The following is a 27,143-nucleotide window of genomic DNA, read 5'->3' as shown; positions in this document are numbered from 1 at the left end:
TTCTTATCCAGTTACTAATTTATAAAGATTTTTTTTATCTGGACTGTTTGGCAGAACAAAGCAATCTTCCCCTTCGCTACCCACTATCTCTAAAGATTTCCCTGTATTCCTTTCCTTCTCTCTTCCAAGGTGGTTCCTGCCCCCTTGCTCTGGCTGGAAAATGAAGAGAAAGGAGAGCAAGGAACAGAAAAAACTTAGTCAGGCCCCCTGTATGTAAGGTAAATTTTAGTGTATGTAAGGCAGATTTTAGTGTGTGCAAATTGAACTTTTGTTATTATTTCTTAAGAGTTCAGTTTTCCAAGATCCACAGCCTTAACAATCTCCTGTTCCCAGGTCCTAGACATGAGTTCCCACAGTTATGGTTCAGAACATCTCCACCACCTTGTGCAGCATTATATAATGGTAAATGATATAAACATCCACTGTGGCTGTGCGGGGAGATGCAGGGATGCGGTGATGTAACCTTGTGAGGCCATTGCTGGCGATACGCTTTCTTTGTCTGATGTGCTATAAAGCAGGTGGTCGTAAACCCGTAGGGTTGGATGCACAAATGTTTTGTGTGAGGGGATTCAGGGGAAGCGCAAGTTTGTGCCTGTCTCAACTGACCACCATCAAGATGTAGGGGTAGTTGCCCCACTTTCTCGCTGGCCTCTGCGAGAAGGGTGATTAGGGTATGCCGTAGGAGCTGTGCTCCTGTTGTTGGCAATCCTCTTCTGAGAAAACTAGACTACAATAAAGTAAGATGAGTAACCCCTTCTTAGTGTCTTTCCTGTCTGACCAGATCAAGAGAGAACCTCTGTTAGCAGCTCTCCTATGTGCTATGTTTATCTGTCTTACACCCCCTTTATTGCTCAGGTTTTATTCTATAGTAACTTAGGTCGTAATTCTGGAGGCATTTCTTCCCCCCATAAAAACACTTCCTGACCTCTTTTAATTTAATTAATAATGAGACTGTCAATATGGCTTTGGCTCAGTTTGTTTAGGAATGATATATAAATAAAAAGTAGATTTAAAGTAGTATTTAGCTATTCATTAGAACAAAACATAGCCTTAAAGGCTTCAAACACAGTGTCTCCCAAGATTATAGCCATACAAGTTTCTAGGACAGATGTGACCATAGAAATGATAGTTAAGTGATTCACAGAATATCAACATCTAGTGAAACATGAAACATGGTGGATGCCCCAATGAGTCTACAATCTGAGTGGTATGGATATGCCCTCTTCACTGGTAGACTGTCACTCCTATGTTGGGCAGTTCTTGCCTGTGTTTTTCTGTACATCCTCCCCAGAAGTCACTCAATGTGCTGGAAGTCCTACTCTGGTTGTGGTGATGTTTCAGCAACGATCAGTTTAGCACTTAGGCTGTCCAATAATCACCCCTCAACTTCAACTACATGACTGGCCCAATTTTTTTAGTCATGAATAACTTCTCTTGCATGCCTACACTAGCTGTTATTATGATGTAGTACGGTGGAAAAAGCAATAAATTTGGAATAAAAGACCCTGAGTTCAAATTTCAATGCTGCTTACTTCCTAGGTGACCTAGAACAAGTCACTTTTCTTTTCTGGGCCTCAGTTTCCTTAACTGTAAAAAGAGGTGCTCTAAGCTCTCTCAAACTCCCATGCCCTTCCATGCCCCTCTCTCCACCATCCTGCCATTGTCACTGCAGAAAAAGATGAGGATGACATAAATATCTATATTTTAAAAAATCTGTTTCCTGAGCTGCTATTGTCTCCCTAAATCCAGAACCCAATGGCCACCTTTTTGGTGATGACCTTCCTTGAATAGGAGGTTCTTTACCTGAAGTCTTTCCAGCCTTTTGGAATGTGGCAAGGAGCAATTCCCTACCAGTTCCACTCTGTTATTTAACCCAGAAAGACCTACAAAGATATAACTAAGGCAAATCCCACAAATTCAACTCAGTCAAAAACAATTAGAAATGTTTCAGCCAAGGCTTGATTCTTCACATATAAGTTAGAAGGCAGAGGCAGTCTGACAATGTTTATAAACAAAATATTCATGATTTATAACTGCAGCTCAAATTTCTATAACACATTGAGATTTACAAAATACTTTCCCCACCACAGCCCTCTGAGGAAGGCAATGCAAAGCTCCCCATGTTATGGAAACATGGCCCAGAGAGCAAAAGCCATCTGCCCTTACTCCCTGCCCACCATGACACCATGACTCAGTCTGTAGAGAGTTCAGACATGTCTGGAACTGAAAAGAAATAGAAAACAAGAAGTCACAGCTCCTACCCTCAAAGAGTCTAGTACCCAGGTGACAAGAAACTAGCAACAATTACCTTTTTCTCTTTTTCTTTCTCTTTTTTCTTTTCTTTCTCTCTCTCTTTTTCTTTGTGTTTCTTCTCTTTCTTTTTGGGTTTTTTGCTCTTCTTTTCTATCACAGGAATTTCTTCTTTTTCAGGGGATTTTGGGGTCTCTGCATTCCTATGTCTTTGGACGGGTAGTTTTTCACTATCTGCTAAGGGCCTTAAAAGAAAAACAAGGGCAATACTGGGTGACAGAGACCATTCCAATTCCAGAACATGCACTAGGTTTCCCCAAAATGCATTCTCTAAAGAAATACATATTTGCCTAGAAACCCCAGTGATGCAGCAAAGTTTGTGACGCGTGCATACTTTAGGGTTCCAAAGAGAATCTTTTGTGCAGTCAGAGATCACTTTCTCCTACATGCATTTTAAAAACTACAGACTGACTGACTGCTTTTTCAACTCTGTACTAACCTTATCCACTCACTCGAGGACAACAAAAGTACTTGCAGTTTAAACAACAGTTTTAAGAGAAACAGCGTGGGAACATAAACTGACATTGTCTTAGATCCTCACAAGCCACGTTGTCTTTAAAGAGCTGAGGGTAAAGAAGAGGAAAAACTCAAAACTTAAGATAACTCAAACTGCCACACAGAGCAAACTACAGAACAATTCATCAGATCTTCAGAGGAAGGACTAGTATTTTCTTTTTCTCAAGCCTGGAAACTGGGGACTATAGTGATTTGGAAGCAGCATTCCTTCCTAACTAATCAACTGTTTGTCTGTGGAAGCAAGTGGTGGGTGGTGTTCATCATCAGTTGGCGTTCTAATCCAACTCCGTATACCACACAGGTACAGATACTCAGAATCACGTTCTTTCTGTAAGTTTAGGGCTTTGCATTTAAAAATGAACACTGAGACAGCTCGCATCTTAGGATAAAGACAATGCTGGGGGAAGCCCATTTAGTACTCTACACGTTTGCTGGCTAGTTCAAATCGTTAACCCTTCTGGGGTGGCATTAATAGAGTCTAAATGCTTGCTTTAGTAGCCTGTCACCTAGTAAAGATGGCAGAGGAGAGCCTACTCTAATTTTAATTTAAAACAAAACATTGTAAACTCCCAAGGATCACTTGCTGGTTTAATTATACAGTTACAGAACTGCAATATACCCAGCTTCCTGGAAGCCTCACATCATGACTCATGAGAAAAGTCACTGAGAAAAAGTGGCTATCCAGGCTTTGATGTGATGATACCATGTGTGATCCCAGGAAGCTATACGACACTGTTGTGGGGGCAACAAACCGATTTTTTGAAAGAATGCTGGGATATCTTACCTGTGAGGCTTCCCTGAAATCAGACTGCATGTGGGTGTGAGAGATAGACATGGCATGTGAGCACAGACAGAAAGAGAAAGAGAGAGGACAGAGGTTATGAGAACAAGTGACAAGACAGATGGGGGCCAATGGGTCTGAAGAGGTGAGAAGAGAATGGACAGACAGTATGAAGAACCAAGCATCTTCAACTTGGAACACTGTTTAATTTAGAAACAATTCTGATAAGAAATTTCCCATAAATGCATCTTTGCTTTGCTTTAGAAGCCCTTTGTATAGCACCTGAGAGACTTTTACTGTTTAAGAACCTTACTGGCTGCTTCTGTAAATCTCTAACCCAAAATTAGGATTCTCTGGTAATTTTTACAGCAGGCAACTAGAAAGTAGGAAAGGATTTGAATACGAACAAGCCATTTAGGGTTAAAGAGTGCTTAAAAAGAGTTCCCTTCTACTGCTTGGTAGGAAACCAGAAATGCAGAATTGTCTTTAAATGGAAAAGCTTGGACCTATTCATTCTCATATGTAAACCAAGATTTCCATAATTCATCCATTCTAAACAAACAGAAAAGTAGCGGGTTGAAGCCACCTGCAATCTTGTTTCAATTGTAGTTGCAAAAATTGGCCAAAAGGTATATGATTTAATTTCTTCCACACCAGAAATGCCAAATGCATATTTTTCAATGAACAGCTGCTAAGAGTTTTGTTATTTCAAAGAAACATCTTATCAGTAAAACTATGCTGGCTTTTACCAAAGTTACTGTTACAAGGCAAACATTTTTTTAAGCCTAGCAAAGCAATACCAGTTATTAATAAAAGATAGAAAAATTCTATTCATGACCCCTGGTGCAGTAATAAAGCTATCAGAACTGACACAGAGAAAATGAGAGTGTTATTCATCACAGATTCCCCTGCAGCTAGAGTGAGAGTGGATGAGAATTTTTTAGGAAGAGCACACCACCAAAACAAATTTAAAAGGAATAGGTTTTTGAACTATTATGGGAAGCGAGTTTCATATTTCTTTCTTGGTTTACAGCCCATGTCAAAATGGACAATGGTTTATATCTGTTCTTGGAACAAAAAGGACAACAAATGAAGTGCTCCATGACCATACCCAGGGGCAGGATGCTGGAGGGAACGCAGTGCTGGCCTGGAAGTCGGGAAGGTGTGGGAGCCAGTGCAGCATCTGACATACTGGATGACCGTGGGTGAGTCACTTAGATTCTCAGACCTCCCAAGGAATCCTCTAATACAACAAGTTACACAGGAGGTGCTGATCTGGATTGGTGGAGGGAGTTTCCATATTTGGACTTCTCTACAATTACACTGACTAGCTTTAAGACCATGGGCAGTTCACATAACCTTTCCAAGCCTCAGTTTCCTCACTTGGAAAATGTGGATAGCAATAATACTACCTATTTATCCAGGTTATTGTGAAGCTCAAAATGCTTTGCAAACTTTAAAGTGTTCTATAAACGCAAGCTGTTATTATTACAATGTGGTTCAGCATAAAGAGCATAAACTAGGGGGCAGAAGACCCAGGCTTAAATTCCTCCCCTGAAACTCACTCCTAGAGTTGGTTTTGTTACTAGAGGCAAGTCTTATCTTCCTCCACTGTAAATTAAGGGACTGGGCCTAGACTGGCCTATGAGGTACCTTCAAGCTTCTAGAGCTATGATACTATGATGAAATCTCAGGACTGGACCCTCAAAAAAGTTTGCAGTGGACCTATAAATGGAAGGAAGATGTTCTAACCTCTGTGGAGACAGATGAGAGGAGGAGTGGGAACTTTGAATGGATGTTGGTTGCTTAAAAACTCTGAGGCCTCCTAAGATTCTGACCTTCATTTTGAAAACGGTCACACTGGCTGGATGAAAGAGGAGGCGTCAAAATGTGCTGTTAGAAGCCTCAATGGCAATCATTACAAATAGTGTGGACAGAACACTCAAGACCAAACCCCTAACTGTGATTTTGTCCATGGCTGGCCTAAGCACCTGCTCCATTGGGACTTAATGGTTCAAGATTTTCAGATATGTGAAGTAGCTGTTTTGCTCAAGAGTTCAAAGGGATGAAATGGGGGTGGAGGGGTGGGGGATAATACCCTTTCAATGCAGAAAAGAATGAGCTTTATCTAGCAGATAAACTAGGAGCAGAACTGACTAGAAAAGGACATTGTCAGGGTTCTCTTATCACGCCAAACTCTCTCTGAGGTAGTGGAATGGAGGAGCACAGCTTGGGATATTCATCTAGGACAGCCAGCAGAGCCTTAGGGAAAGCAACCTCACAGTTTCATTCTGCTGGGTCTTCCCTAAGGCAACCTGGCTGATAAACCTATACTACACAGAGGAAAATCCCCAAGTAATGGGGAAAACATGAAGGCTCTCTATAACTCACTGGAGGGACACCAGTACTCGTTCTGGGGAAATTTTTAGCAAGGATTAGGATGTGTTGGAAGCACATGCAGAGGAGGATGACTAGGAAAAGGAGCAGACTCAAAACCACACCCTGTGAAACCCGACTGAAGGAAGCTGAGGCTTCTTTAACCTAGAGCAGACAAGATACGTGTTGTTCAGTCATTTAAATTTGTTTGAGTCTTCGTGGCCCTTTTCTGGGGATTTCCTGGTCAAGATACCGGAGAGGTTTACCATTTTCTTCTCTAAAACGCAAGACTTAGTGGACCCAAAATCTTGATTTTTAAATGAAGAGCTGCTGTACAGGAGAATGAGGAGGCTTGTTCTGCTTTGCTCTAAATGGCAAAATTAAGAGCAATGGGTAAAAATGATAGAGACTTCCTAACCCTGAGAATCTCAGAAAATGGAATGGGGTGTACCTCATTAGGCAGTAAGCTCCCTATTCCTGGAGGTGTTTTGAGTACAGGGTCAGTACTATGGATGTTGCAGCAAAGAGACTGAACTAGATAGATGACATGACCCTTCGACCTGTAGGGAGTCTATGATTCAATAATGCTTTCACCTTCCTGGCCACAAAAGCCCCTAAATAACGGAAATGCTTACTATATTTTCAGAAGCATTGCAACCAATAGGCAAAAGGCCAAAGAATTCAATTTACTTACTTATCCAAATCTATGTCCAGGGCCTTATAGGGATCATTGGGATCTTTGTCATCTTCATCACTTGGAAGTGCATTCTAGGGGGAGGGGGAGGGAGGGTTAGGGAGAGAGAAATAAAAGAGAGCCAGTCTGTTTATACAGAAACCATCCATTCTAACTGGGTATAACTTCAGAACCCAAGGGATTGGGCCCCTTGAAAAGATAGCCTCAGACGCTACTTTTATATGAAAAGGCTGAAAGCTGTCTACACAGTTAATGCTCACATTTCCAAAAGCACACTTAGAAGCAAAGATTTCACTGTGGTGCTCAAGAAACCAATACATACTAGGGCAGCAGAATTTATTGCTGAGGCCCAAAGATGGACAGTGTGTCCATATGGTTTAGGAGAGAATTCTACCAAAACACGTTAAATTATCATTTAAGCAATGCCCCACATATGTTATATACCTTCTAGGTAAACATGACTGAGTGAAACGCATGTTAAACTATTAGTGATGCGGCAGAAGGCAATGGATGAGGAAGCTGTGTTGCTTAGCCACAAGGTGTGATGTGGGTTTGTTACCAATCACAACTGACTCATTGCTTTCTTGTTAGGTTTCTTGCCTCTGGTTCAATGTTTTCTCCCCATAAAGTGTGACCCTTAAGGATGTCGAAATAGAAAGGGAAGCGGAAACGGCAGGACAAAGTCATTCAGCAGGGTCCTGTTCTAGAAGAGAAGTCAGGACCTCAGACTATGGTGACTCAGGGGAGGCTATGGAAACACAGACCTGGGGAAATGTCAGCTACCTTGAATGGGTCAACTCTATTCCTTAGCCAGCAAAGACGACTACAGTATAAAATGAAGGCAAAGAGAAGACAGTTGGTGAGGGAGGGGCAGGTGGGATGCTAACCTCAGGCATCTCCTCGGTGATGATATCCACTTGCTGTGCAGGGGCTATGTCTTCATCACTTTCTGTGTGAAGTGAGTTGTGCCGGCGATGCTTGCCTTTCTTTTCCTTTTTCTGCTTTTTCTTTTTCTTGTCTTTCTCAAGTTTTTGTTTATGTCTTCGTTCTTCTTCAAGCTTCACATACTGGTCTGACATAGGAATACCTACACAGAGTACAATGACAGCCTGTTAAGAAACCAAACTCAAGAATGGGGAGCCACAAAAAAGACAGCAATGGCAAAGGAAAGAAATAGAGATGATACAGAAGGGCTCAGCCCTGTCTCCCAATTTCTCTCAAACCAAGAGCATGGCACTGCCACATGCTGCTGCCCTTCCTTTTGGTCTGTCTTTGCTCACTGACCCTCATGCGTGGAATGGCCACTCCCTGACTCTCTCCTCCCTCTACTGAAGTCCTTTCCCTCCAAGAACCAGCTCAGCTGGCAGTCCCTGCTAGAAGCATATTCTGATACCACCATGACAGATGAAAGTGTTTTCTCCCTCCTCAATGTCTCCCAGAACTTGGAGTGGACCTCCTCTCCTTGCTATCATAGTTACTTGTATATTTATTCCTCCCCCTTCCCCGCTCCCCAGCCCCAGCTAGAATGCAGACATCTTCAAGGAGGGACTGTGACCTTCTGTCTTTGTATCACTAGTGTTTAACCCAGATGCTGAACATCCCACCCTGCTGCCAGTCAAGATGTAGCAGGTCTGCTCTCAGTCACAACTTGGTAAGGCAGGGAAGGTATTAATTTGCAGAGCTGAGGGACACTGAGGAAAGCATGTCTAGTGATAAGGTCCTGTCATAACATTTGTTAGCTGCTCTCATCCTCAGCCTCTTTGGGAGTAGCTGGCAGAATAACATTCAGAAATACTAGACCTAGAAGGGACCCAAGGTACTATCTAGTTCAAGGGGCAAAAAAAGAGTGCATGTAAATTTTTTAAAATATGTGGAACATATAAAAATTCTGGATGCCATTAACACATGGTTTACTTCATCCTTCAAGGTATCCTTATTTCCTTCTCAGGTTTATCTACCTATAAGCTTTCTGAAGCTTTTATTTCTTCCAAACAAATGTGCTATAGAGTGATGGACTAAGTATCTTGCAGCTCTAAAATTTTACGATCTACTTTCTAAGATTACTTGAAGCTCTGACATTTTGTTTCACATATAGAGGTCCCTCCCAACACTGACATCTTGTGAAGATTTATGATATTGCCTTTGGGCAAAAAGATGGGAGAGGAAGTTGAGAGACAAAGGCAATGATGATCATTTACCTAATGTACTGTAGGGGCAAATAACAACCCCCTTGCCTGCAAGCTAGTGAAAACAGCTGGGGTGGTCAGGGGGACATGAGCACAGGGTGGGCTGGATTTGGCCCTTGGGCCAGATTTTAACAACTTCTGATCCAGTGTGTTATCAATTTAACAAAACAGTCATTGAGTATCTAACATATTCTTTACAATTTCAGAATAAATTGAGCTACAGGCTCCCCACTATAAAACTCTACACTTGAAAATTAATCACAAGAATTATAATGACCAAGCTGGCTCCAAAGAACAGTTCAGAAAATTTATCTTCCTTCCCTTCGTTGTAAAGATTGGGGGATTATGTTGTTCAGTCTTTGAGTCGTGGCTGACCCTCGGTGATTCTTTTTGGGATTTTCTTGGCAAAGATGCTGGAGTGGTTTGCCGTTTCCTTTGCCAGCTCACTTTATAGATGAGAAAACTGAGGTAAACAGGGTTAAGTGATTTGCCCAGGGTCACATACCCAGGAAGTGCAGTGAGGCCAGATTTGAACTCAGATTTTCCAGACTTTTTATCTTTATCTATCTCTAACCACTGTGCACCTAGATGTAGAGATTTATAGGAATGATATAGTGCATATATTATCAGATTTAATGTGTTGGTTTTGTTGAATTGTTTTTTCCTCTTCCTTTAAAAGTCTTTTTGTTACAAGGTAACTTGCCTGAAAAGAGGCAAGGGGACAGATATATCTGGAAATGAAGGTGATGCAAGCAGAAAAGATGTCAACTTAAAAAGGGTGAAATATTTTTAATAAAAGGAAAGAGAAGAAATCTGAAGGCTCTATCACTTACATCCTGCTCTGGCTACCAAAATAACACCACTCTGACCTTATGAGGTAGTTTTTTCAGACAAAATTCTTTTCTGACATAAAGCCAGTAAATATATGAGCCCATAATTCAAATCCAACCAAGATTCAAAAGAATTAAATCAACATTCACCAGTGCCAAGCTCTTATTTTAGTATTTATTCATTTTTCTATCAGTGATCATTAAAAGCTGCTGAATGTTATCCCCACTTGTAAACTCCAACAAAAAAAATGATTTTCAGCTATATGATGACCTCATAGTTTGTTAAAAATTTACATGGCTCAAAATTCATATTACATAAAGGTTTCTAAACAATTTTTCTAAATATCAATACTGTTGTAGTATTTATTATCTGCTACAATTTGTGAAATGATTTTTAGCACTTGAACAAATCCCAGTAATGAGAATCAGTGAGTGGATTATTAGCTCAATCATTCATTAAGGGTTCCCTACATGCAAAAAACTGTACCAGATTCAGGGAGCTACAAAGATTATCTACTATTCCTCCTTTTGGGGAGTGGAGAAGTACATTTTGGCCTTAACCTCTTTTCACATGAATTGGCATGGAAGGCCGCTGGTGTTCAATGCCCTTTGCCAAGGCAGTCTCAATTTCTAATGATGAAGTTTTTCGAGATTTCTCTGCATATTGCTGACAACATACTGAAGAAAGGAGACAGATGAGAAATTCCTTTCTGGGTTGAACTTGCTGAACCCAGCTTTCCAAGGAAATGTGATTCTCCTCTTATGTAGAAATAAAAACAAAATTTACAAGCTCTGTCTTCTAAAACTATGATGGGGGTTCACCTCTAACTATTTGAGGCAATACTTCATTGTATTCTGAAATCCTTATTGGCCCAGGAATGCAAATAGTGAAGTTAAGGAGGAAATTCTGTTGACTGCAAACTATTTAAAGAGGGATCTTATGTCTTCATTGGTATAGGTAGTAATTCCTAGTAAGTCTGCTCCCTCTACTAACTCCTATCTGTAACTGACAGTCTTAAGTATGGGGGGCAGGGGTGAAAGGGTGTGAATGAGAAGTTAAACTATTTGGTCAGGACCAAAGAGTCAGCATGCCAGGGTAGGATCTGACCAGCAAGCAGCCTCAGTCACGATGTCTCTCCAGAAGTGTTTGTGCTATATAATTCCCTTCGTCTTTCACTCTGTCAGGAAATCACGCTGATTGGCCTTGGGAGTTCTCAATGTCACAGCCATGTCAACAACTCTTCTAAAGCAAAGTTTCATTTATGGGGTTGGCAATAGGGCAGAGACCTTCCCATGAATCTGCAGGCCTACTGTTCTCCTGGTTTGGCATCAGTGAAGAAACAGACATTCCACTTCTGAAAATAATGAAGATAAATCTTTAGCATGCACTTGCCTGGAACCTTCAAGGGAACTGAGAGATCTATCTGGACCACAGGGATGTGTTCAACACCAGGTGTGTCCTGATACCGCTAGAAAAGTTAAAATTTCAGAAACATTGTTATTGAAAATAAACCTGAATAAGTAGCAAGTAATAACACGACTTAGCTGACTTTAAGAATAAAGAACAATTCTTGATGGTCATTAGAACATCAGATAAACATAGCTGATTACAATCTGTATGCCCGAGTCTATTATTCCCTCTACATCTGGAGCCACAGCTGGTCACACAGATGATCAGAGACAATATTCTTCAGTGATGAAGCTGAAACCTAAAAAGAACTGACCAAAGGCCATCACCAAGTCTGTGGCTTAATTTCACCCAGAAAGGAAATCTGAACCAATATGATGTTAGAATGTATCGAGAGCTTTATTTAGAGAAAAAGTGACGGTCACAAAACCCAATGTAAATGTACATCATGAAGCTTTTTTACATATTGGGCAGAGAAAGCATGCTTATTTTCACAAAGCCCACAGCTGGAAAAGACAACTAAGTCACAAATGGCAATCCATATGGGACAAAAAGAAATGTAATGGGATATCACATCCTCCACATAGAAGGCATATCTCCTCAGGCCTGACTGTTTTCAAGCTCTCTGAGAGGATGGCAGTGCACGGACAGAGCTGGATTTGCAGTCAGGATGACAGGATCTCAAATAGGATCTCTGACATATTACTATGGCTAAGACAATTCAACCTTTCCGTGCTCCCATCCTTCCATAAAATATGTAAAAACAAAAATCATCTGCCAAGAGTATCTGTCACACAGAGTGGTTCCTGGATCACAGAGTGAGAGTTAGAAGGAGTCTTGAGATTCCTTTCCTACAACTCCTGCTCTTACTGAGGATGAGCATCAGACTGATTTTACGGAGGCTATGAAGTTATGTAACATGCCCATGGCCACACAGGCAGTAAGTGGCAGAGCCAGGAATCAAGCCCAATAATTCTGCCTCAAAATTCATCACTCCACTGCACCATGCTGCCCCCCTTGCACTGAGGTTCAAATGAAATAAAGTACATAGGAATGCATTTAAGATTTGCAAATCTTAACATGCTATGTGAATTTTATGGATGATTGTTATAATTAGAAAAAATAATGGATATTATTACTATCTTAAGGAGGCAACCAATAAGATATCAATAATTATAACTCATATTTAAACTTTCTCATTTCTATAAAATCTTTATGGGAATAATTTACACATTAATAACAAGAGCATCCCTGATGGGAATATAAGATGGGAACAGACAAGCTTTCAAAGGATACTCCATAGCCGACCACATTTCTACATTCACACAACTATCTAAAAGATGCAGAGAATACAACCCCACTGTGCATGTAATATGAAGATTACAAGCAAGTACTTGATTGAGTGGAGCAAAATGAATCCTGAAAGGTTCTCTTCCAATGAAACAACTGCCCTGCATGGATTAGAACTGTAAAACATTCCTTGAAAGATACAACCAAGATAACTGTATGGAATAACACTATCATTAAGATAATTTGTCCTCACCATGTCAGAGAGTTGGATGGTTGGCCTGATGGCCTATGAAAATGGTTCATTGGTATGTGTTTTAGACAGACAATGCAGACGGACAAAGGGGTCGGACTTGAATAAGGACAACAGACTGAACTGCATTTGAGTGATTGCAGAGTGCTTTTAATGAGGCTCAGATTTTCCCTAAAGCAAAAACCCATCTTTTAAGCACCAAAAATCTTCTGGTGATGGCTATGAATAATTAGCACCACAATCTCCAAAGGATCAAAATTTCAGGTCAAAGAACAGAAATCAATGCTGCATATAAATATGCTGTCTTTCCTTCCAAGGACAACTTTTATGCCATTTTTGATATGAAATATGTGGATAATCATACACTATGACCAGGTGGGATTTATACCAGGAATGCAGGACTGGTTTAATATTAGGGAATCCAGCAGCATAACTGACCATACCAATAACAAAACCAGAAGAAATCATATGATTATCTCAATAGATGTAGAAAAATGTTTTTGAAAACATACTTCATTCCTATTAAAAACACTAGCGAGCATAGGAATACATGGAGCCAAGTAGCATGACAGCAAATATCTTCTGGGCCACCACAGGTACTCTCAGTTTCATCTGAGTACTACTGAAGATGCTGACACAGGAATAATCCTGAAAGGTACTTGGAGCAAAGGAACGAATATTTGATATCAGGCTTCCTTTACTTTTTTTTCTGTTATAGACTCTTTTGGTAGTCCTTTGGTGAAACCTGTAGACCTTTCCTCAGAATGTTTTTAAATGCATAAAATAAAATACACAGGATTGTATGGGAAACCAATTCTATTTACATACAGTTAACAATTAAAAATAAAAAACAAAGGCCCCAGGTTAAGAATCTCAGACATGCACCATGATCCTGAAAGAACTACCTTCAGAAAAAGCAAATTAAAAATAAGCAGCTATTTCTGTGGGAATGATACCATGAATGGGAAAAACAGAAGCTAATATGAAAGGCAATTTACCCTCTGGTGGATAAAGCAGAAGCTCAGATCACTGCAGATCTTGAAACTATTACTCAGTTTCTAAGACAATATGGAAGGGGCCACTCTCTTATAAGGGAAGTTATTTGAGATTATACGGAATAACATTGATTGGGTATAATTCCACACAAAGTTATAAAACAGAAGTTACATCACTGTCAAAGTGCTTCTATTCAGCAAAATTTCCTTTGACTTTTTGTCTTAACAAAACTGCCACCTTATTTCTGTTAGATTAAACAAGATAGGGCTATTAATTTATTTAGAACATTTGAAAGCCAAACTCAACATATACAGAAATGCAAAGAAAATGTATAGGATAATATTCATTCCACCACTGAGAGTTACTTTTAGCTACTGCCTTACATGCACATATTTAACAAAGTAGTCTCTTACTTACCTTTTGAGGAGATGGAGAACTTTTGATATAAAATGGATTGTTGGCCTGTTCCTGTTTCCGTGCTTCCCGACGCTGAGACGCAACATTAAATAGGAGGAGTAAGGAAACAAACAAATGAAAGCTCAGTTTGGAGGTAGGGCACTGTAAAGTATACCTGGATTATGGTCCCAATTCAATTTTCAGTATGACAGAAGAACAGCATAATCAGAATTACTGAAATTTAAAATTCTGGTCTTTGTTCTTTTCACAAAAGACAAGAAAAATCTGAAGAGATCAATTCAAAGCGACAAACCTTTCTGAAATGCCTACATGAAGACACAGCTCGTGTCTGCTAACCTTTTCTCTCATGGACAGGTGGCATGATATGCTGAGGGTCAAAGATCTAGAAGTCCTAGGGCTGAGACCAAAACGACTCAGTTGGTACAATGATATAAAACTGCATCGAGCATAGAAGACTAGTTGTTAAATTCAGAACTACAGAACCATGAAAGCTAGAAGTGGTCTGAGAGAGAGCTCATCTGGGTCTACCTCCTCATTTCAAAGGTGGGGAATCTGATGCTTGGAGCATGATGGCGATATTGCTCTAGAGATCAAGTTAGAATGACTGCCACCTATCACTCTATACATGCTCTAAAGAAATTAAGTAAATGAATTGTTAAATTAAAGTAATTAAATATAAGCCTATGAACAAGAGTTCTGTAGCTTGCTTACCCTAGCCAACTCCTCTTCGTCGATCTCAGGTTGCCGATGCTTAGAATGTCTTTGTTCTTCATCATGGAAAATGGTTTTGGGTTTTTCATCTTCAGAGTCACTATCTGAAGGAGGTTCATTGATCCATGCATCGAGGTCCAGACTAAACATGAACAATGTAATTATATAACACATAAAAATACCACATTTTTCTGATGTCTGGGTATTTAACAACCGGGCATAAAAAATACTTTGTCCAACCAGAAAAGATCCTAATAGTCTGACAAAACCAACAAAAAGAACAGCTTCCTTTTCTACCCTCTTGCTAAATAACCCTCAAAATTGAAGCTCTGAATTACTATTTTCTCTGCTCTGACTGGTTGGGGAGATCAGTTTGGGTTAGGAACAATCACAGAAGTGATATTACCACAAATACCTACTTTACAGCTTTCAAGATGATCTAGGCATATACTCTGAGACTGGATAGAGCAGCCTTACCCTTCTGGGACAGGAACTTTTTTCTGCGCTTTGGGAGCCACAGGGTTCAATTCCCCTGCAAATAGGGCAATCACTTCTTCTGCCACTGGTACTTCCTTTGTTTGTAGCTTCTGAATATACTTAATCAACTGCAAGATGCAAGACGCCTAGAAAACAATAATTACATTACTATGAGGAAGTTGCCAAAATATATTTGTTGAAAAGGTGTATAAATAACTACAACCACCCTATAGAATTCAATATTTTACTCTGATACCAGAAAAAAGAATAATGGTGTTAAAAAATATTCCTGTCTGAAGACCCACAGCTAAAAGACTCTTAAAGAAGAGAGTATAAAATTCATCATGCACTACTTGCTTCAAAAGGAATTCCTAACACTTATTATGTCTACTAATGGGATTCTAAGCAAATAGGGATTTTTTTTTTTTTACTAATTTTTAGTGATTCACATGTACAAATGATCTTGACAGAATCTAGCCATTAAACAACAAGCACTTATACTGCACATCTAACACACACACACGCACGCAAATTTATAATTGTATATATTTATCAGGTATATAGACATAAAACTATATACATACGTGTGTGTGTGTGTGTGTGTGTGTGTATTTATTACTATATATCTGCGTTGGTTGGTTGTTGTCCTTCTTCTTGAAGAGGACCAAAATGACATCACTTTGCTAACTGGGCACAAATACTCTGTGTGAACATTTGGCGAGGATACTCTAAATCTGTGCGTCCTGCGTCTCCTTTGAGCTGTTTCAATTCCACATTGCTCATAGAGCACAGCACCTTCTCTGATCTGGGTATGTCATGCTGAGCGGTCCTGTACCAGTGTCTCCCATGTCACACAATCACTTTCAAAGTTCCTTGAGAGACCTTATGAGTGTCCTTGTATCGCTTCTTCTGACCACTATGTGAATGTGGTCATTGTGTGCCCTGTGCGAATTCTCCCTAAAATAGTCTTTTTGGCAAGTGTGTACTTTGCACTCAAACAATGTGGCCAGCCCATCGGAGATGCACTCTCTGAAGCAGTCTGAATGCTTGGCAGTTTAGTTTGATTAAGGACCTCAGTATCTGGTACCTCATCCTGCAAGGTGATCTTCAGAATTTTCCTAAGACAATTCAAATGGAAGCGATTCAGTTTCCTGGCATAGCACTGGTATACTGTCCAGGTTTCACAGGCATATCTGTATACAATACTATACACTACTATAAGAGTGTGTGTGTGTGTGTGTGTGTGTGTGTGTGTGTGTGTGTGTGTGTGTGTGTGTGTGTGTATGTTTCAGGTGAGAAAGGAAGGAAGCTCACACATATTGAGAAATGCTTCCGTAAGAGCTGGAATGAACTGAAATTCTCTCAAGGCTTCTTCAAGCCTCCAACCAGATGACAGACAGCAACTTTGTACAGCTTTTCTTGATTCCCTTTAGTTGTTAATGTTTGGTCCCACCTCAAATATCCAAGGGCACTTGGTTTTTCTACCTCTCCTTTGTCCCCTTTTCTTCATACTATTTTATCTCCTAATACAGGAAGTAAAATATGGATAAAGCCTTTCCAGTTTTAGTGATTTACATGCACAAAAATGATTCTGACAAAATGTACCCATTACACAACAATAGTGCATGCCTCCCATGTGCCAGGTACTATGCTAGTAACTACCAGGGATACAAAAACCAAAGTGAGACAGGCCGTGTCGTCAAGGAGTTCCCATAATACTAGGAGATTGCACATGTTCCCAGATAAGTAGTGGCTATGTAAACCAAATAAATGCAGAGTGATATGAAGGTAAAATGAGGGTAACCAAGAAAGTCCTCTTGAAGGAGGGGATATATAAGGGATGGCTTGCTGGAAAGAGAAGTCAATAGGCTATGAGAAGAAAACTAGGTGATGTGAAAGCCATCCATAAAAAACTATTTTTAAAAATAGAGAAAGGAGGGAGAAGGGACAATAGATGACTGCATTTAGGATCCTGAACTGAAAGAGAAAATATAGGAGGAGTTCAGGAAACAGACTGCAAGCCAGGTAGAGAGATACGATATAGTGATGATGAGAAACTGTCAATTATCTGGACATATGCTAGAATACTTGTTTTTTTAACATTTTAACAGGATGATTTTTTTTTTACATTTTGTCACTTCCTAATAGCCATGCTGGAGTCACTATAATATAGATGCAAGTTTAAAAAACCACACCAACACATCCCACTCCAGTCCACAGCCTCTGTCAAGAAGAAGGAAATGTTTAAACACACAGTATCTGTAATCAAGAAGTATCATTAAATTAATATAAATTCTGATATCTTTTAGTGTTATTTCTGCAAAAATCAGAGCAGTTAATGTCTTGGCTTCTCTTAATAACAACTTCCTGTTTTAAAAATTAGAAGGAAATGAAGAGGGGAACTTGTAATTCTGAAAGTGGGTTCCACTAACAAGAAAAGACTGGAAAGATCATGATTCTTTTAGAGTTTGTGATAGAAGAGCAGAGGAAAGCAGACATAATCTCATATGCAGCTTACATTTTGGAAGAGTAGATTTCAAAGGGACCATAGGAAGGACAGGCAGAATTCTGAGGAGTAAAATTCTATAAACTTTCAAGAGTAAGATTTGGAAGACATAAAGAGAAACCACTTTGATGAAGAAAAAAGGTTTAACTGCCTAAAAAGACCACCAATGTAGATGCACATGAAATTCACTGACTATATTCCTAAAAAAGTTTACAAGGATGGAAACAAAGGCAGGAAATAGATGAATACAAGAGGATGGCATGGATTTGTAAGTGAAGTCAAGTCAACAGGCATTTATTAAGCTCCTGACATATGTCAGACACTGTGCTCAGCACTGGGGATAGAGAAAAAGATAAAAATGTCTATTCTCAGGCCCCAACCCTAAGATCATGTCTCTGGAAGTCTCCCAATTTCCCAGGAGGCCCTTGTCCTGTGAGAAAATTTCCTCTTGTTGCAGAACACATTCTCTTATCAAAACAGACACAGGGGTATCTGGCCCAAGGATTTTTGCCCCTGGTTGACTCTTGGCACCAGATCCCCAAGGTTCATGCCTCTGACAATTCCCTCACTGTCTGGTATACTCCCTACACTTTCCCATCCATAGCTCCCAAAGACACCTGGACATTTAGATTACCTAATTAGTATCCCTGGCATTCCTTCCCATGTCCCTTTTCCATATAAACCCTAGCACTATCCTCAGTCTCTCGCAGGTTCCCATAAGGACTCTTGCCTGCCTTTACTAAAGCATTAAAATAAATGCTTTGCCACCTGATTAAGAAAAGGTTTGTGTGTGAATTCATTCCAGGAAACTCTGCTTTGGCATTCTTGAGGTCCCAACACCCCAAAACCTTATCAATTATAGTCTAATGGGAGACAATAAACAAAGAACTATGTATAAGCAGGATATACATGGGATAAATTGGAGATATATACAGGATATAAGGAAAGTGTGAGATGTGCTAAAGACATGACTACTGGACTCAGAATGAATCAAGACTGGTGAAGAAAGCCAATAAGAAGGGGAGGAGGGAAAGAGGGAAGGAAAGAAGGCAAAAAGGAAAGAGGGAAAGAAGGAAAGTAGGAAGGAAGCAAGGAAGGAAGCCAAAGACAAGAACTTCTTGCCATGATGATTGTCTGAATGCATCACAGAACTGTCACCTCCCAAATACCTAACTCCTGCAAAAGCCTTAAGTTTATACCAGACTGAATAATGATCAAGAAATCCAATAAGAAACTACAAGTGACTTCGGACACCCAAGACTACACAAAGCTAACCAGAAGTCCAAAGGCAATTTGGTTAAAGGTGTCCATCCAGCAAAATAAACATCAGTGCAACTAGAGACGGGACACTTGTAGCTGACAAGTGTCTTCATCTGGAGACAGATAGCAAGAGTGAAGGATTTCCTGGAAAAAAGTAACAGAGCTATCAAAAAGTCCCACAGTGGAGACTTTGGAAGTCCCAGAAAATACTCACAGCAGGACAGCTGACACTCAGAGGCTCTAAGGTCCCTAACATTCTGTGCCGAGATGCCATACAAAAGTGAAGGTCCAGAACTCAAATATTCGAGAGGGGTTGGGGGGAGGGGGGGTGGAGCTACCACACTAAAAATAAATACTTCACATTGTCTGACAGTAGTTCAAGTAACTGGGAGCTATAATCAAGATCCCACAAGATCTGATGACTTCTACTGAAAATCAAGAGATCTTGGAATAAAACATTCCAAAAGTGACAGGTTTACAATCAAGAGTAAGTTACCTTGAAAAGTATAATCCTACATGGTGAAAAAAAAATTGACCTTTAGTAAAATAAAGGATTTCTAAGCATTTCTGATGTAAAGTATAGGAATTCTGAAATACAGAGACATAAGTGCAGAGAAATCTAGAAAGGTAAATTTATTTAAGTATATGTAAGAAGCTGTTTGATAATGTGTTAACATTCTAGACTATGTTTAGTGTGCAGAAGAAGTGATAATAGAAACAATGTAATGACTAACCATAACTCAAGGTGAAAAAAGCAACCCACTTGCTGACAGAGTAGTGATAAACATAAGATACAGAGAGATACACGTTTCAGGACAGTGGAAGAAAGTGTGAATTTGTTTTGACCATGATTCCTTGTTAGACAGCTTCTTCCTTTCTCTCTGATTTTTAGGTGAGGTGGTAAGGGTAGGTGGGTAATAGCATTAGTAATACAAAAAAAGAGGGGAGGGCTGCATTTTAAACAGATCAGAAGGAAGCAGACAAAATAGGGCAGTTCTTAAAATAACATGTAAAATCTGCCATATACATGTTTTAAAAATTTTAAGAAAGGAAACTAAAGACAGTAAGATTTTCAGGACTTTTCAAAAGTTATACTGAGAAAAATGGGAGACACAAAGAAAGGCTAAGAGGCTTTTCAAGGCTGATGGTAACGATAACACAGTGAAGAGAAAGGTGGGCCCCTCTTCTTTATTTGCTTCTGTTTTCTTTGCCAAGGAGAATACTATTTGGACCAAAAAGAATTGAACAAAATGGCTAAAGGTATATTGATATACTTAGGATAAGATGAATAGTAAGAAAATACCTAGTCACACTTCATGAGTGCAAGTTAGCAAGTTTCAGTGAACCATATTCCAAGGTATTAAAAGAAGGAAGGATATGACTCCTAAGCTACTATCCAGTGATCCTAAAAATACTGTAACAGAGAGATGTACTATAAAGGGTAAATGTTCCAATTTAAAAAAAAGGAAAGAGAATGAAGTCTGTAAACTATATAGTCTAACAAGCATGACTAATTCTTGGCAAAACTCTGAAACATTAAATGAACATCTAGATTAAATTGAACAGCTAGATAAGGAATAATCAAAAAGAACCAATCTAGATTCCTTAAGAACAGATTATGCTAGACTAATTTAATTTTTTATAAGGTTATTAGAAAGATGGAATGAATGTTCTACATATCTCATTTACCTAAATTTTAGCAAAGTATTTGACAAAGTCTCTTATGCTCTTCATGTGGACAAGACAGAGAATGTGAGCTAAGACTCAACAAAGGCAGAGCCATGACTACTTGGAAGACACCTTCAGGGTGCGTCGAGTAGCACTCCCAGGAGTCTGCGCTTGGTCTTGTGCTGGATAAAGGCACAGGTGGCATGCTTATCATATTTACCATGCCCACTGTTTCCTCTCTGGAGGTTTCTACCTTCTCAGCTGCATATGTGGCCCAGAAAGGATACCACTTAACTCCCCTTCCTCCCCCTTTCTATCTCCTTTTATGTGCTGTCTTCCTCTAACATAATGTTAAGGTCCTTAATGGCAGAGGCTGTCTTATTTTGCCTGGGCTTACATCCCCAGCTTTCAGCACACTACGTGGGACATATGAAGCACTCAATAAAACTAATTCCTTCCCTTCCTCCCCTCCTTTGTTCTCTCTGCACACACACACACACACACACACACACACACACACACACACACACACACACACACACGTAAAAAACTTTCTAAAGGAATTGGTTTCCAAAAAAATTCTGTCAGACTAGAACCTTGGGCTGAATCTAGTAAACTGAAATTTAATGGATATAAATGGTAAGTCTTAAGCCTGGACCAAAAAACAGCCTTGCATGTATAAGATAGGAGAAGTATGGCTAGATAGCAATTTCTCTGAAAAGTACCTGAGGGCTTCTGCAGGCAACAGGTTTGAAAAAACTCAATAGCATTTACAAGGCAGCCACAAACTGCAATCTAAGGCTCCCACGACAGCGACAGTGTCTAGGACCATTGCAAAGATGGTGCCACTGCATTCTAGTTGGTCAGACATAGCTGCAGCCTTTTGAACAGTTCTGGGGTCATATTCTAGGAAGGACATTAATAAGCTGTAGTAACGTAATAAGTAATGTAAACGTAGAAATGTAATAAGAACAAAAAGGACAGTAAAGGGCCCTGTGGAACATGACATAGCTTGGTTGAAGGGGGGCTAATTAGACTTACTTTGCTTGGCCCCAGAGAAGAACAGGATTTATGTAAAAACACCTTCCCAACAACAAATACTATCCAAAAACAGACTGGGCTGCTGAAGTCTTCAAACAAAAGGTTGATGGTAGAATCCTGCTTAGGTATGGGTTGGATTAGATGGACTTTAGCTTCCTTTCACCTCAGATTCTGTGCCTTTTATCTTCATTTGATTCAAGCCCTCATCATCTCTCACCCAAGCTATCCCAATAACTCTCTCCCTGGTTCCCCTGCTTTTCACCTTTGCCTCTCCATAACCCAGCCTCTACTGGAGGTGATAAAATTATCTTTCTAAAACTCAGGTCTCAATAGTTTACTCTTCTAGTCTAAATTCAAAGGGCTCCCTGCTGCTTCTCAGGAAAAAGAGATACTCTTCAACTTGACATTTAAAGACCTCCTCAATCTGGTCCCAACATACCTTTCCAAGTTTATTTCACTATGCTCCCCTTCACATACTCTACATATAAAAGCCAAGCTAAGCTAGCTTACCTGGTGATCCCTAAAACTCATTCTTTGTCACCTCTGAGCCCTGAAGCAAGGACACCTGGAATGTACTTACCATCTTACTGTGGCCTCTTAGCTTCATTCAAGGCTCATCTCAGCCTCCTACAGGGAGCCTTTCCTAATTGTCTTCAATTTCAGGATGCACATATTCTAAGCAACCTGCCTCCTACACACCAGTCTCACAGCAGAATTGAAGCTCCTTAGTTTTGTTTTGACTGCATTCTCCAAAATTCAGCACAGTGGTTTACAAGTTGTAGACAATAAATTTGTGTTAAACTGAACTGAGCATATGGTAGGTGATTTAAAAATGTATGTCAAGGTTAGAAAGCATAAAACCTAGCAAGCAGAGTCCATGAAATATATGCCACTACCTCTCCATAAAACTGCCTTCTGAGCTAATGGGAGTCACAGATGACATGGAGGGAGCACACCAGTTCCTGCTACTATCCTGTCACAAAGCATTTTGCATGAATGCATTCTTGAGTTCCTCTGCTAGGTTAATAAGCCCCAGTAATGACAATTCTTTGGGTTGGAAATATTCTCTTCACAAAAATCACCACATCAGGGACTGTTTTTGCCTTTCTTTTTTTTTTTTTTATTTTTTTATTTTGTAATGTTTAACAATCACTGCCATACAATTGCGATTTTATCCCTCCCCACCTACTCCCCACTACCCCCCTCCCTCCCCATGACTGCATACAATTCTGTATAGATTCTACATATACTTTCCTATTGAGTATATTTTCACTATAGTCATGCTATGTAGTCAGACTAAGATAAATGAAAGAAATCGTATAACAAATCAGAACATGATACACAAACACATACACATACACAAACATGATCTGCTACAATATGTGAGTGACTTCCATATTTCTCTCTCTGAGTGTGGCAGGCATTTTGCCTTGAGATCCTCCTGTTTTTGCCTTTCTTTGTAACCCAAGTGCTTAGCACGTTGACTCTGCCCTACTAAGCATCTCATAAATGCTTGCTGACTGACTGGGGGAAAAAAAAAGGATGTCAAACTGAATTGAGTTGCACGTTTCTTCAACACCTACAGAAAATTTTTTTCATAGCAAGAATGACCAAAGGCAGAGACAATTTTGCAAACCAAACAGATGTCAGGAAAAGAAAAGGTTACAAAGCAATCTTAGAAGCTACTGATGGCAGCAGGGATGCGCAAGACACAAAGAGAGAAGAAGAAAAGGATTCCAAAACATCTTTAAGCGAAAAACTTCAAAGAAAAACATATCCTGGGAAGAAATTCAAGTAGAATTCCTGGAGGAGATGGAGTAAAAATTAGGTTTAAAAATGTTAATAAATGAAATGAGAATCCTTAAGGGAAAAAATCTGAAAAGAAATGAGAACTATGGAAGAAAGAATTGGAAAGAAAATTAATAGCCTGGCCCAAAAATGTAAAACCTGTCCTAAGTAATAAGCTCCCTGAAAATTACAATGAGTCAAAAAGAAGCCAATGACTTCATGAGGCAACAAGAAATACTGAAACAAAAGACTGAAAAAAATAGATGAAGATGTAAGGTAGACCATAGCAAAAACAACTCACCTGGAAAACAGGTTAAGGAGAAAAATTGAAGAACCAATAAGACCATGTGGACACCATGACCAAAATAAGAGCTTAAATACCATATTTCAGAACTGCCTAGAACTCTTAGAACCAGAGGGAAATGTGGAAAGAGAATTCACCATTCACCTCCTAAAAGAAACCCCAAAATGAAAACTCCCAGGAACATTATAGCCAAAATCTAGAGTTTTCAGGTCAAAGAAAAAATATCGCAAGCATCCAGAAGGAACTAATTCAACTACAAAGGAGCCACAGTCAGGATCACACATGGTTTTAGCAGCCTCCACTATAAAGAAAAGTTTGGAATACAATATCTCAAAAGACAAAGAATGTAAGTTTACAGCCAAGAATAACTTACCCAGAAAAACTGATTATAATCCTACAGGTGGGAAAAAAAAACGAACCTTTAATGAAACAGAGGACTTCCAAGCATTCCTGATGAAAAGGCCAGGGCTGAGCAGAAATGCTGAAGTTCAAATACAAGAGTAAGGAGAAACAAAGAAGTAAACACACAAGAAAAGCATAATGGACTAAACAAGGATACACTGCTTACGTTCAAATATGATGGGATTACACATATGTCTTCTCAGAACTCTATCATCAAGAATCATAGATAAGAGTCCAATTAGATAAGGGCTGGAAACGGTTCTGTTATGTCTTAATGATACTAAGAAAAAAATGGAAAGACAGGAAAGTGGAATACATTGGGAGAGTGAAGAAGGGAGAAAAAGGAAGGTTAGGGATAATTATCTCATAATCAAAGTGTGCAAGCAGACATCTATACAAACAGGGAAGTAGCTGACATTTGAACACTACTCTCATCTGAAGTAGTCAAAAGAAAACACACACACACACAGAGTTTGTAAAAAAAAAAAATGCATTTTACTCAACAGGGAAATAAGAAGGAAAGGGGAGAAGGGGGAAGGGGAATTAGAGGGTTAAGGGAAGGATTTGCCCTAAGCAAAACAAACTAAGGATGTACAAAAATATTTAGAGCGACATACAGAAATATTTACGTGACGAAGAATGGGAATCTGAGGGGATACCCATAGATCAGGAAATGAACAAATTATGGTATATAAATGTGATGGAACATTATTGTGCTATTATCAATGTAATTGACTGATTCCAGAGGACTAATGAGGAAATACTTCCTGACAGAGGGGTGAAGGGCTCAGAATGCAGAATGAGACACAATTTTTTGGACACAGCCAATGAAGAACTTTGTTTTGACTGACTATACGTGTTAGTAATAGGTTTTGTTTTCCTTGTGTTCTCAATTTGGGAGAGTGGTACAGTGGAAAGATGAGAATGCATATTCTGGCTGATTAAAACAAGTATTTTTGAAAAAGTAAACACTTGCTGATTATGAGTACTGAGTTGAAATGAGACATCAGAAGGAACATTAAATTAGGAGAAAAAAACTTCAGGCATAATAATCACACATCTCATGGATTATCAGAGCTTAAAACGTGCAATGTCATAACAGATAGAGAATACAGGACAAAGACCAAAAGATGAGAGTACCTTAAAACACAGAATGTCAGAATAAGAAAGGACCCTAGAACAAAGAATGTCATAGTTTGGAGCTACTGTGGATTCTAGAATGTAGGAACTACAAGTTATCTTAGAGAGTATTTAGGGATTCTTAACTTCAGGTTTGTGAACTTGTTTTTAAAATATCGTTTATAACTTTTTCAATATAATTTGCTTCCCTCGGAATCATAAGTGTTTTAATTTATGCATTTAAAAATACTCTAAGAAAGGATCCAAAGGTTTCATCAAATTGACAAAGGGGTCCACAACACAAAGACAGTTAAAAATCTCTCAAATAGTCAAACTCCCTCACTTTCTGGAAGAGGCCAGAGAAGAGAAATAAATAGTCACTCTCATAAGATAATGGAAAAATATCCTATTTCATTCCTGGGACTTTGTTTTAGGCAAAGTCTTTAAAAAAAAAAAAAAAAAGGACAAATTAGGGCTCTGGGCATCTATTTGGGTATGGATTTCAAAACCGTCATCTTACTGACCTAGGTTGCGTCACTAGCTTCTCTGGGTCTCAGCTATTCAACTGGCTTCTTAGATTTCTTCCAGTTCTAAATCAATGATCCTTTAAATCCATAAAGCAAAGAGACCTAAGCAACATCAAGAAAACCACAGGATCATAGGATTTTAGAATTAGAACGAGCCTTAGAGATCATCTAATTGAACTTCTGTTTCAATAGTTGAAGAAATAGGCTCAAGAAGGAAAGTCATTTTCCTAAGGATATGAGTAGTAAGTAGCCAAGTAGGATTTTAAACTCAGGTCTTCTGAGTTCAAATTAAGTATTCATTCAACTCTTCCAGTCTATGCTGAAACCCTGATCATAAGGGAGATATCACAGCCTTGTCTTACAGATCGCCAACATTGCTAGAAGGATAAAATGAGATGGGTTGTCAAAATCCTTTGGAAAACTATCCACTCAGAACAAATAAAGTCAGATCTAAGTAACTGGAAAAACATCTGTTGCTTGTGAGTAAGCTGAGCTAATATAACAAAAATGACAATTCTACCTAAATTAATTTACTTATTCAGAGCCATACCAGTTAAACTACCAAAAAATTATTTTCTGGAGCTAGAAAAAATAATATCAAAATTCATCTGGAAGAACAAAAGGTCCAGAAATATCACGGGAATTAATGAAAAGAAATGCTAGGGAAGGTGGCCTAGCCCTACCAGATCTCAAATTGTATTATAAAGCAGCAATCATCAAAACCACTTGGTACTGGCTAAGAAATACAGGGGTAGACCAGTGGAATAGGTTATGTACTCAAGATACAATAGTCAATGAATATAGCAGTCTACTGTTTGATAAACCCAAGGACCCCAGCTTCTGGGATAAGAACTCACTGTTTGACAAAAACTGCTGGGGAAAACTGGATAAAAGTGTGGTGGAAACTGGGCACAGACCAATGCCTGACATCATATGCAAGAATAAAGTCCAGATGGGTACACGATCTAGGTATAAAGGTTGATGCTATAAACAAATTAGGAGAGTAAAGGACAGTGTATTTGTCAGATTTATGTAGAATGGAGAAATTTATATCCAAATAAAAGATAGAGAACATTATGAGGTGAAATAATTATGATTACATTAAATTGAAAAGTTTTTGCACAAACAAACCCAATGCAACCAAGATTAGGGGGAAAGGAAGCAGAAAACTGGAAAAGAAATTTTACAACTAGTGTCTGTGATAAAGGCCTCATTTCTAAAATATATAGAGAACTGAGTCAAATGTACAAGAATGCAAGTCACTGATAAATGGTCACAGGATATAA

The 27,143-nt window shown here is 39.2% G+C and overlaps 1 protein-coding gene across 1 annotated transcript in view; it reads right to left on the bottom strand.

The window, feature by feature from the left end:
* The window catches only part of AP3D1 (adaptor related protein complex 3 subunit delta 1), a 158,691-nt gene that overhangs the window by 16,784 nt on the left and 114,764 nt on the right, over nucleotides 1-27,143 (bottom strand). The window contains exons 16-22 of the mRNA XM_072601490.1: nucleotides 15,243-15,388; nucleotides 14,766-14,907; nucleotides 14,055-14,126; nucleotides 11,087-11,162; nucleotides 7,565-7,764; nucleotides 6,678-6,751; nucleotides 2,309-2,495 (exon numbers count right to left, since the gene is read on the bottom strand). Of these exons, the coding sequence (XP_072457591.1) occupies nucleotides 2,309-2,495; nucleotides 6,678-6,751; nucleotides 7,565-7,764; nucleotides 11,087-11,162; nucleotides 14,055-14,126; nucleotides 14,766-14,907; nucleotides 15,243-15,388 (897 nt within the window). The remainder of the gene's footprint in view (nucleotides 1-2,308; nucleotides 2,496-6,677; nucleotides 6,752-7,564; nucleotides 7,765-11,086; nucleotides 11,163-14,054; nucleotides 14,127-14,765; nucleotides 14,908-15,242; nucleotides 15,389-27,143) is intronic.

The sequence above is a fragment of the Notamacropus eugenii genome, chromosome 4, assembly GCF_028372415.1.
Source record: "Notamacropus eugenii isolate mMacEug1 chromosome 4, mMacEug1.pri_v2, whole genome shotgun sequence".
Taxonomy (NCBI): domain Eukaryota; kingdom Metazoa; phylum Chordata; class Mammalia; order Diprotodontia; family Macropodidae; genus Notamacropus; species Notamacropus eugenii.
This window is presented reverse-complemented; position numbering and strand designations above follow the sequence as displayed.